The 12,466-nt window shown below is 38.3% G+C and overlaps 1 protein-coding gene across 2 annotated transcripts in view; it reads right to left on the bottom strand.

The window, feature by feature from the left end:
• Positions 1 to 12,466, bottom strand: part of Cubn (cubilin) — a 226,607-nt gene that overhangs the window by 50,584 nt on the left and 163,557 nt on the right. For both annotated transcript variants that reach the window (XM_055593908.1, XM_055593909.1), the window contains 6 exons: positions 8,517 to 8,688; positions 7,229 to 7,435; positions 5,079 to 5,228; positions 3,493 to 3,614; positions 2,855 to 3,080; positions 1,233 to 1,420 (listed from right to left, as the gene is read on the bottom strand). In XM_055593908.1, the coding sequence (XP_055449883.1) occupies positions 1,233 to 1,420; positions 2,855 to 3,080; positions 3,493 to 3,614; positions 5,079 to 5,228; positions 7,229 to 7,435; positions 8,517 to 8,688 (1,065 nt within the window). The remainder of the gene's footprint in view (positions 1 to 1,232; positions 1,421 to 2,854; positions 3,081 to 3,492; positions 3,615 to 5,078; positions 5,229 to 7,228; positions 7,436 to 8,516; positions 8,689 to 12,466) is intronic.

Raw genomic sequence — 12,466 nt, 5'->3', positions numbered from 1 at the left:
GTGGGTTACATAGTAATGGGAAGAGGGACTGCCTCTGACATAATCTGATTGGCCTGCTCTTTGATCACCTTCCCCTGAGGGGGGAGCAGCCTTACCAGGCCACAAAGGAGGACAATGCAGCCACTTTTGATGAGAACTGATAGACTAAGATCAGAAAGGAGAGGGGGACCTCCCCTATCAGTGGACTTGGGGAGGGGCATGCATGCAGAAAGGGGAGGGAGGGTGGGATTGGGAGGGGAGGAGGGAGGGGCTTATGGGGGATACAAAATGAATAAAGTATAATTAATAAAAAATAAAAAAACAAGTTAAAAAAATAAAAGAAATTCTACCTGATTTAGGTGACAAAAAAAAAAAAAAACAACTCTACTGAAATAGGAATCATTCTCTTCATTTTATACTTGAGTAATTTGAAGCCAAAATATAAAATTAAACCATAAAAATACACATGGATGTTATATGAAAGAGATGAATATATTCTTGGCTACTGGAACTTTGGCCGATGTGTCTTTCCACCAAAAGGCATAATGTGATTTGATATGCAAGATGCAAAATAGCACAGCTAAAGTGAACTTATAACACAGTTATGGCCATGTAAATGGAAAGTGAAAATTGTGTGAGGAGGAAAGTTGCTTTAGAGGACAGCTGCCTATCTAACGTCCTGTTTGTATTAAGTTATTTATTTACTTACGTCTCGATTGCAGCTTAACCTGTTGCCCTAAATTTTTATGTGGTTCTCTCAGGATTGTTTCACCTGTGGACTCTTAATGTCCAGAATGTCATGTTCTACTCAAATTTCCTGTAATTTTCATAGCATATATTAAGTGTTCCTTGTGATAGACCTTATGCTATTTATACTGTACTTTCTTTTTAAAAAAGGAAAACAAAGATAGAAACAGAAAAGGAGAGAAAGAGCAAGAAGGGAGGGAAGAAAGAAGGAAAAAAGAGGGAGGAAGAAATAAAAGGAGAAAGAAAAACCATCTATTAATGCTCATGACAATTTAAAAAGGTTAGAGAAAAATTTCCTGAATTTAGTCACTTAGCAGATGGAAGACTACAGGACAGCATGTACTCTGGGTTCAAAACTTACCCTTTAACAGCTGAAGTTTCTTGCCTTTACATATAAACAAGTCAGGCAGTAAAACTGTACACTTTCTCTTTGAGAAAGGACTTTGAGTGTTCTGTAGCCAAAATACTTTCATTCACAAAACCAGTTAACAAATAAGTGCACCAACCTTCACAAAGCTGTGCCGACACTGGCTGTCACTGCTGGGGATTCGGAAATTGCTATCAAAGCTAATCTCCCAGTGTTTGCTTTCATGAGTGATGGCTCTCCAGGAGCATCTGCTGTTTGCAGGGTATGTCTGAGGCCAATGAGGCGATTTGATCGTACCATTGTCTGAATGGAATGTTCCACCACAGCCTGAAAGATTTCCATAGAAAAAATGATCACTCTTCAAGATAAAATATCAAAATTGGAAATCAAAGATGGCTAGAGAACCTTTCTAAGTATGAGGTCATAGATCATCCTTTCTTGTTTCTGAGTCATCTTTGGGGCAGGGACTAAGCAGGTGCCCATAATGATGTGCTTTGAATGGAGGGCTGTCACTGTTTTGGTATACTTAGCCCAGCTGAGATCACATGATCTGAGCCTTGCAGAACATAGCAGATAAACCCCTATCCCATCTTCAAACAAGGGAACTTTTCTACTTTCTTTAAGACTGTAATAGGAAGGGAGCAGGATATAGCTGGGATACAGAGTTAATAAAATGTAACTAATAATAATAATAAAAAAGACTGTACTAGGTGGCTAGCCAGGCTGCACTCACTCTGCATGTTCTTATTGAAAGCACACGAGAATACAGCTGTGTGAGGGCTTGTCATTTTAGTCTACAGCAATGAACTAGAAAAAATGATATTCTGAACTGGGGAAGGTCCTCCCACTAAGTAACCTTGTTCATTCATATTGAAACTGATTTATGGTTCTGAATAAATCATAGGAATATGAAGAAAGAAAAATCTGGAATTGTTTTTATAAAATTAAAACACATACTTAGGAAATGAAAGAGAAAAGTATGAATTCAGAACAGGTTAGAGTTAAATTAAGGGACATTGCACTAATCTTTTGCCTTTGAGCCAGTGGTTTGGCTATAGCTCTCTGATGAATCAAGAGCAGCTAATGGTTTAATGAGCAGTTGGAATCATTCTACAAAAATCTTCATGTTAACCAACCCTGCTACAGAGAATCCCATGATTGTTAGGATTTACTGAAATTCTGAATAAGCAGCCAATAAAAATACTTATATTTTCTGAGAATTTTCACAAGGTTTATATTACATAAGTGTAATGCTACTTTTAAAAACCAAATCTGTTTTCTTCTTTTGATTCTGGGTCCATAGCAGCCTTTTAAAATTCTATTTCACAAATTTCATCTGTTCACCTTTCTCCTTAAACTCCTCAGTCACACACCATGTCTACGACAATGCCTAAACTAAGATTCTTCATGATGTAGACTCTGGCTCAGGTCTCTGAATACTCTGCATGTTAGCTTAGAGTGAGACTATTTGTCTCTTGTCATTATCCCCCAGACAATATGGGATGTAGCAACTATATACATCACATTTATATTGTATTACGAATACAAATAATCTAGAGATCATGTTTTCTGGAGGACAGTCATACATTACCCACAGTACTAACATCATTGTGCAAGAAATGCCAGCATTTGTAGATTTGGGTATTACGTGAAGACCTGGAACCCCACTTCAGGAATGATATACTTTAAATTAGTTAACAACAAAAAAATGTGTCACTGAAAAATAAATGTTAAGTATAGAGAAGATTATTATTTTTTTACCTAAAGTGCTTGTGCTCCATGTTGCATAAAATCCACGGCTTTGCACTTGGCGGTTTGTGCTAAAAGTCACCATAAGCTTGTTGGAACCAGACTGTGCTGGCGGAGGCACTGACCACCCACAGTACTTTCCAATGATGGGTGACTCAGGGAAACCACCATTCCTGACTATGACCGAGTCCCCAGAGCAGGTTGAATGCTCCTCAATCTGAAAGTCACTAAATGTGAGCTGCAGAAGAGAAGAGACACTATGAGCCACGGCTTATGCGAGCTGTAAAGGAGCCTATCTACCTCAGGCAGACAACGTTTCTACAAATGTTTCCGTCTAAGTCACATAGTTTTGTATTTCTGATTCTTCTTTAATTCTTCTCTCACCTCCACTCTGTTTTCTTTACTAAAAGTTCTGTGAATTTAGAAAGAGTGCATTTTTCCAAGAAGTGAAGTCATTTGGGGGAACCCCAGCAACCTGTTAGTCTGAAATGACAGCTCATGTTGATAGAAAACAAATGTATCTGATTATAAAAGCAAAGCCTACTCTAATGACTTACACACACACACACACACACACACACACACACACACACACACACCATTACCCCAATCCAGTCCTGCAAACAATTAACCCAGCTCTAAGAACTCACAGTGATGGTGTGCCCTTCTGGGGCTTCCAGCAGCCATGAGCAGTGGGTCCATCTGTTATAAAACTTTGGATAGTTAGGACTTGAGAACACTCCGTTTTCACCTGTCTGTATTCCACCACAATCTGAAATTAGATATGTAAACCTTTAAACAGGAGAGAAGAAAAAACTCACAGAGTAGAGACAATACTTAATTATTGTCATCAAACTTTCTGTAAAAAAATACAGTAAGTCCATCAATCAATCAAGAAATACAAATCTGAACAAGAGCAAAATTAGCTAGAAGAACAGAAACAAATGAATCCCAAACAGTGTTCACCAAATAGAATTCTATAGTAAACACAGACTCAACATAGCAGAAAATAGGACATTATCTTTACTGTAAATGGAGAGTAACTAGTCATAGTATATAGCTAACAATGTAATATAGAAAATCTAAATAACATTGCCTTTCTTGAGAACATGAAACTATGAAAACATAGATAAGCCTGAAGAAATGATGTGCCCCATAATGAAATACATAATTATTTCATAATGAGCACTTGGGTTTCAAGGGATAGATTATTATTGCAGGTTAAAAATATGGTTCAGGTCTATAACATAATATGATCTGCTGTTCACTGTAAACAACACTGCTTCTTTGTCTGACTCTTCTTACAATAGAATGAAAACTAACTTATGGGTGAAATATTTGCACAAATAGATTATGTTTGAGATTATTCTGTCTTTCAACCATGAATTTGGTTATAACATAAATAACAGTACACAAAACTATAGTACAACATATATTGATTCACAGTCAAACTCAACAGAAAGAAAAACAGGTTTCTAAAATATGTCAACATGAAGTACACTCAAACACAGAGGACCAGTATCAAACAGAAAGTGTGGCAGACCAAGAGGGCTCAGAAAATATCTGGGCTCAGGGTGGGAACTAAGGTTTTGGAGACAAGGCAGGTAAAGGGAGTATAACTGTAGACTTTCAGGAAAGGAAGCATTTTCACAAATCAAAAAGGATTGCTATGTAGGTGAAAGGAAACAATCAATCAAAACTCTCTGGTAACCATGGCAAACAGTTTTGTTGCCCTCCTTAGACTGAATTTCTACATACAAACGCCGAACATCACACAAAGTCTAACACGAATTATTAGTAATATTCAGCAGTGTTAATAAAGCATAAACAGTGACCACATAGAATTCCAAATATAGAATATCCTTAATTAGAATTCTAAATTAAAATATCCTAAAACATGAGAATGGTTTACAAGAGAAAACATGTCAATGTAAGTTGACCAAGCTTGGGGGTCAAACCAAACAATATAAAACAAAACAAAGAGATGATAGTTTGAAGAAGACACAATTATCTACACAAAGAAACAAAAAAAAAAATAATGACAGTATTAAAACCATAAGGCTATAGCAGGGTTTCTAGAATAAAGGTAAATATATAGAAACCATAAAACTCTTTTTTGGTATCAATAACAACTGGTTAAAAATTTAACATGGAAAATTTCATTGAAATTAGCAATGAAACCATTATATAGCAAGATATAAATCTATAAAGCTGTGTGGTATGTTTCAGGGCTTACCTGTAAAGGAGTACTCTATGTAGAATCCAGTGTATTCAACACGCTCATTGGAAACGAAGTGTATCCACACCTGAGGGTAGGGGACAACCAAGGGTATCGCTGGTGCGGACAGGCTGCAGAACTTCTCTATCAGAGGCCCATCAGCATCACCTGAAGAGAACAATATCCCAAATGGCATTGTTTATATGGTTTGGACAAATATCTTCAATTAGTAAGAACAAATAATTATAACAACAGAAAGCTCTGCTTGATACATTTCACTTCTGGTACATTAGCAGGCATTTCCAAAAATCCTCTATTATCTCTGTCAATTGCACAGGAAAGAGTTCTCCAACATGATTTTTGGGCTTAGAGACACCCTTACTATCAGTGACAATTTATATCTTTATAATTACTTTACTTTCACATATATAAACAGAGGTGCAACCAACTTAATATTTTTTTTTTTAGTGGAGTGCTTTTTAAAGGAGGTAGAAATGTAATGCCAATAGTGATACCAAAAGCACTCTTAGGATAAAGGTGATAATTGCCTAAACTTCTTAAGATTCTTCATTGCATTTGATCATCTAAAATGTCAGAACATTTGGCACTTAGGCCAAGAACTGTCAGGGTTGAGATGATCACGTTTCATGAAGATTGCTTTTCATAGAAATTTGATTAACGTTTACAGAGAACCTGCTCCCTATTTATCCCATCAGGTCAACACCACTAACCTTATACATCAATGAAAGAGAGCATTTCTACTGTCTGCCTGTAAATCAGGGTGAAAAGAGAGAAGACTGAATTTAACTAACTGAAATTCAATATACTGCTGTTTTGCTTTATTCCATGAATGGTCTGGCACCAGGCAGAGATAGTAAGTGCTTATGAGCATTTCATGACAGCATCCTTGAACAGCCACTTCCAGTTTTAGACTCTTTTGCCTTGAAGAGCTGTGATGATTCTCTGCAAAAATCCCTGATCTGTGACCACAGATCATATCAAAGCCTTTCATAAAACCTCTGTCTTCAGTGTTCTCAAAGGAGGTCTCCAGTGACTGGGCAGGTCTCCTCAAGTTTGGTCTTTGTGCAGGACTGCTATGGTGCATCTCGGCCCTACATTATTTTATTAAGACTGGATGGAAATTATCTCTAAAAGTTTAAAGATGAAGCAAAATATTTAACCCATTTGATTTCTTAAAAAAATTTTACCTCCTATTTGTCAACTTGCTCCTTAGCCTGACAACACTGCACTATTATCGCCATGACATATGGTACAACTTTACTTTCTGCATAGACACAAATGTTTCTTCCTTGCTGCTTAATAGCGTTTGTGTATCCACACTGAGACTGTTACTCTTCTCTGTATTTTCTCCTACTCAAAAGTTTGTGAGAGACCTTTGCAGAATAACTCCCTTCCCTAAAAGTAAAGGTGTTAATAATAACAATGGCAATAATAATAAAAAGCAGCTACCACTCACTATGATAGTTGTTGACCAAGTTCTGAGGTCAGCTTTCTTTTCTTTAAAGTTGGGGATTAAGGAAAACAGAATCAGCATTTGACAGCATAAGTCACTTATAACACTATTTTTCTCCTCTGTCTATTTCTTTACTGAGAAACAAGTGTCAGTATGACAATGGGGGCATCCTAACCGGATTATGCTTGAAGAAGGAAAAGGTGTCTTGGGAGCAGTATGGTTCATCAGATATGCCTTAAGCCTTTTATATCATGAAACAAGATGAATCATGACTTTGAGAATAATTTCCCAAATAGCTCCCATGTACTTCTCCATGTTGGTACGCTGCGGAAGGTTTTTAAACTTCTAAGGTTTAAACAACCTACATGTGAGTCCTGCAAGTTTAGGCAACTACTGAGTGTCCAGCCACACTAAGCTTAGTCTCGTAGGATGAGTGGAACACACTGATAGGACAGAGACTGTCTGGAATCCATACAGGACTCCTGAAATAGAAGCTCCCCTTGGTCAGGACCAGCTTCACTGACAGCTCATCGGCCACATTTCCTATCTGGAAACGCAGGATTTCGGCTTTGTGTTGACAAAGCTCTTTTCCATCTTGTGTACCAAGATAGTAGCATTTGACTCCTACCGTTGTTTCCAGGAATAAAGATAATAGGCAGACACATGAGAAAATACTTTCTTTGATTGAACTCACCTACTCGAAACTCTAGGACATCAAATATGCAATCTTGATGATTTTCAATTGAAAATTCTAGAAAATTAATGATAATTGATGAATTTTCCCTATTCGGATTACTGAGAGTCCATTCACAGTCTAGGTTTCTTGCATAGTCACGGATTCCATTGAAGCCAGGAGAAGAAAAGTTTCCACCAGAGACACTTGGAAGAGATCCACCGCACACTAGGGCAACAGAGGGCACAGAGAGAACAGTAAGGTCCGTGTTGTAACTAACATGTGACTCCAACAGTCAAGGCCTAGTGAGTTTACGAACACTGCATCGATTTGCTTTTCTAGATTTAGTTTAGCTAGTAGACAAGGCACATGCAAACTATAGGCGAAATGCCTTTGGGTTCATGAAGGAAAAACACACAAAACAAAGGTCCTTTATTTCTCTTCTGGGAAAGAGAAGATGACTGTGGTTTGGTTATGTATCAGTATCTTCAAAATTGGATGTATTGTTCACTTAATATTTAATTTAGAAAATACACAAACCATGGTAGGTCCTAGTGGCTTTCAATGAACAATTTTCTATTTGATCCAATAATTTATTTGCATCAAATAGATAATATAACATTGAAGTGCCAACAAATCCACTCTTTTTATACGGTAATGAATGTCCCTTAAACCAATAAAATAAATAAAGCAATTTTTTGAAGATGTATTTACTTCCATTCTTTCTAAATTACAAAACCTTTGGACCTTTTGGACAGCGGTCTAAAAGCAAGAGGATACTTAAAATCTAGGCCACATGTTGCTTAATTTTGGAGTAATCTATATTAACTGCAACCTCTTTATTCTTTTCATTGAAAAAAAAACACATACAAGTAGATGAATAAAATAATAACATGTATTCAGTTGTCTGTGAAATTAATTACTCGTTGGTTCTAAATTACTAGGAAGTATATGTTTTCTTCAACACAAAATAATGAATCAGAGACTGTGGGTTAAGATTCAATCCTAGCAGTAGTTTCACATAAAATCATGCTAGAAACTAATCTAATAAAACTTTGTTGTAAAAAATATATTCAAAATGCAAGTTCTTTTTTTCTGAAACTACAATGGCTGCCCCCCCCCCCCAGTATTTCTCCCCACAAGCAGATTTTTTAATTTCTTCATATATGTTACCCTTGTATTGAAGGTTCCAAGTATGTATTGATCACTAATGAAAAAACAGAGGGCTGGGCCATTGGGGGCGGTGTTTGCGGGGACATTGAGTGAGTCTGACCCAGGAGGTGCAACTGCAGGCAGCAAGCTCTATTACCTGCGTCTTCATCGGAGGTGTAGGAAGCAGTGAAGCCTCCAAACGGCTGGGATCCATCAGTGAAATACAGGACTTTCATTGTGTTTCCTGAAGATTTGAACTCACTGGTTACACTCACTCGGCTGCACAGCTTCTGCAGTTGGGGTGAGTTACTTCTAATGCCATTGAATACCTGTTAGGAAAATAGTTTGACTTGTAGCTGTGCTGCCCACCTTACTGAATATCCCTCAGGAGATGGACGTCTCAGCTCGGCCTCACAGCCTTCCAAAGAAACCACAGTTAACAGCAGAGACAGCTAGACCAGGACGACAAGCCTCTGAGCCACCCGACCTATGTGTGACAGATGAGGGGGTAAGCGTGCACTGTGCAAATAGAAACCCTACTCTGTGTGGGAGCTAAGTGTGCCACTCTGTCTTTTAATACTCCAGAGTTCGCTGACACACAGGTTTTTTTATATCAAGCCCTGGGGGCTTTAGCATATGACGTTAAACATTAGTCTAAATTATTCCAAGTGTATAAGCACTCATCTGCTCCAAATACGTTGAAAAGTGATTTTCTTTGCTGCTTTAGTTAGATGTACTTGCACGTATCTGGGTGTGGCTCAGTGCACATCAGTGCCCGCAGAGGCCAGAAGGCCAGAGACATTGGAGTTGCCTGGAGCTGTAGTTACAGTTTGTTGTGAATGTCCAAAGTGCCTACCGCAAACTCAACTCCAGTCCTCTGCAAGAGTAGTACATGCTCTTAATCATGAGCCAGTTCTCCAGTGCCCCTCGAAAAGTAATATATATATATATAAAAAAATCTATCTTTGTGTAAGTATAATGGCTCCTTCTTATTTATAGATTTACAGGTTCTACATTCTTACTCATTTGATTTAACTGTTTTATTTTTGAGATTATAATATAATTGTAACAGTTCTCTACTCTCTTCTACCCTTCAAGCCCTCCCTTATACTCCTCCCCACTCTCCTTCAAATGCATGGTTTTTTGTTTTTTTTTTTTTACTAATTGTTTTTGCATGCATATATGTTTATGCATAGATGTTCCTAAATATCTTTGTGGAGTCCATTTAATGTTACTTGTATGCATGTTTTCAGGGCTGACTGGCACTGGACAACTGACTGGTGTGCTCTTACTCATTTGCCTTTGAAAAACGGTATTATTGCTGCTACCAAAGTACAATTAATGGCTTTAGTTACAACTGGTAAAGTTGAATGCTCCTGCTCAAAGTCTTGTGAATGCTTTCCAGTGTTCAGAAACTATTCTAAAGAAAGAAAGAGTGAATTACTCAGTGATTGATATTCCTATTCTTTAAAAGGATTTGAATGGCTCACAATTAGAAATAACATCACTAAAAGTTTTGTAGAAATAGGGAATGTTCTACTCCACGGGATGTAAGCTTTTCCATTTACCATAATTAATGACTGAACTTAGCTCTTTGGTGGATTCAGGTTAAAAGTGCCTTCCAGCTACGGAACCAGAGAAATTGTGCAGCTTCAAAGCCAGACTCTACTAATTGCCTACACAGATTTCTTTTTATCTGATCATTACCATGCCTCTCTCTCTCATTCTCTCTCTCTGGCATGTATTAGGATTCCATTTTCCAAATGAAGACAGTAGAGTACAAAGATCTGTAGTTTGTTTAAATTCCAAGAACTGGGACTATTTGAATTTGGATCCATTCAAATATCAAACCACAAAACAATGCAACAAAAGACAATACATATTTCATGGTGCTATGAACAGGAATGGGTAATGGGTTCTCAGAATCAAAAGAGCTTCTCACCAACACAGGATGGATGGGACATGTTGTAGGCACTGACCCATGTGGTCTCGGCTGCCTCTTTCTGCATCTCCCCGTGGCATAGAACTTTAATGTGCAATCACCTAGTTAGTGCAATCACTTCTGTCTGCATTTAGATGCAACCAGTGTGAGCTCATCTCTTGTCCCCTAATGTCTTTTAGAGTCAGAAACACCAAGCCTCAGAATACATAAGACAGGAGCAGACACATGACAGTCAAGACAGAATATAAGCGAGGCTATGAGCAAGAACAAAATTGTACATTTGTGTCATGACTCCACATGTTGTGTGGTGCAGACTTTCCTTGCCTCCAACCGAGCCATTGGATTGGTTGCTGGGTTTGGAGGAGTTTCAAGCTCAGTACAGCTGGGTGTGGTGTTCAACAAGCAACAGTATGCTTAAAGTTTCCCATGGCACCTGAAAATTTTAGCTTTTCTGTCCCTTTTTTTGGACAAGCATTTAAGTACACAGACGGTGGCAAAAAAGGCAATTTATACACTTGTTTGGAGTAAAGAGGGGGAAAGTAAACATCAAGGCATAAAAGTGATTTAAAGAAATGGAATTCATTTCTTCAATGTTTCTCTGCCATTCGATATTCCTCTACAGAGAATTCTCTGTTTAGCTCTGTTCCCGATTTTTTAATTGGATTACTTGGTTTGCTGCTTTTCATCTTCTTTAGTTCTTTATATATGCTGGACATTAGCCCTCTGTCAGATAAAGGGTTAGTGAAGATTCTTTCCCAATCTGTAGGCAGTCGCTTTGTTTTGATGATGGTGTCCTTTGCTTTACAGAAGCTTTTCAGTTTCATGAGGTCCCATTTATTGATTGTTGCTCTTAGAGCCTGTGCTGTTGGTTTTCTGTTCAGAAAGTTGTCTCCTGTGCCAATGAGTTCTAGGGTATTCCCCACTTTTTTTTCTAGCCGATTTAATGTGTCTGTTTTTATGTTGAGGTCTTTGATCCACTTGGATTTCAGTTTTGTGCAGGGTGATAAGTATGGATCTATTTTCATTTTTGTACATGTAGACATCCAGTTGGACCAGCACTATTTGTTGAAGATGCTATCTTTTTTCCACTTGAAGAAATGCTCAACCTCATTAGCCATTAGGGAAATGCAAATCAAAACAACCCTGAGATTTCACCTTACACACATCAGAATGGCCAAGATGAAAAACTCAAGTGACAATACATGTTGGAGAGGTTGTGGAGAAAGGGGAACCCTCCTCCACTGCTGGTGGGAATGTAAACTTGTACAACCACTCTGGAAATCAATTTGGCGCTTTCTCAGACAACTAGGAATAGCGCTTCCTCAAGATCCAGCCATACCACTCCTAGGCATATATCCAAAAGAGGCTCAAGTACACAAAAAATGACATTTGCTCAACCATGTTTGTATCAGCCTTATTTGTAATAGCCAGAAGCTGGAAACAGCCCAGATGCCCCTCAACTGAAGAATGGATGCAGAAACTGTGGTTCATCTATACAATGGAGTATTACTCTGCAATGAAAAATAAGGAAATCATGAAATTTGCAGGTAAATGGTGGGACCTGGAAAGGATCATCCTGAGTGAGCTGTCCCAGAAGCAGAAAGACACGTGTGGCATATACTCACTCATATAGACTTATAGGATAAACCTAAAATCTGTCCATCTAAAGAAACTAATCAAGAGAGAGGACTCTAACTAAAACGCTCAATCCCCATCCAGAAAGGCAAAGAGGATGGACATCAGAAGAAGAAGAAAGCAGGAAACAACCTAGGAACCTGTCACAGAGAGCCTCTGAAAGGCTCTGCCCTGCAGACTATCAAAGAGGCTGAGACTTTATGACCAAGTGTTGGGCAGAGTGCATGGAATTTTATGTAAGAAGTGGGAAATAGTAGGTTATGGAGAGGACAGGAACCCCACAAGGAGAGCAACAGAACTAGAAGATTTGAACACAGGGGTCTTCCCAGAGACCCATACTCCAACCAAGTACCAGACATGAAGATATCCTAGAACCCCTGTGCAGATGTAATCCATGGCAATTTAATGTCTAAGTGGGTTACATAGTAATGGGAAGAGGGACTGCCTCCGACACAATCTGATAGGCCTGCTCTTTGATCACCTCCCCCTGAGGGGAGAGCAGTCTTACCAGGCCACAGAAGATGACAATG

This window comes from Psammomys obesus, unplaced genomic scaffold (genome assembly GCF_907164565.1).
Source record: "Psammomys obesus unplaced genomic scaffold, mPsaObe1.curated_primary_1811, whole genome shotgun sequence".
NCBI lineage: Eukaryota > Metazoa > Chordata > Mammalia > Rodentia > Muridae > Psammomys > Psammomys obesus.
This window is presented reverse-complemented; position numbering and strand designations above follow the sequence as displayed.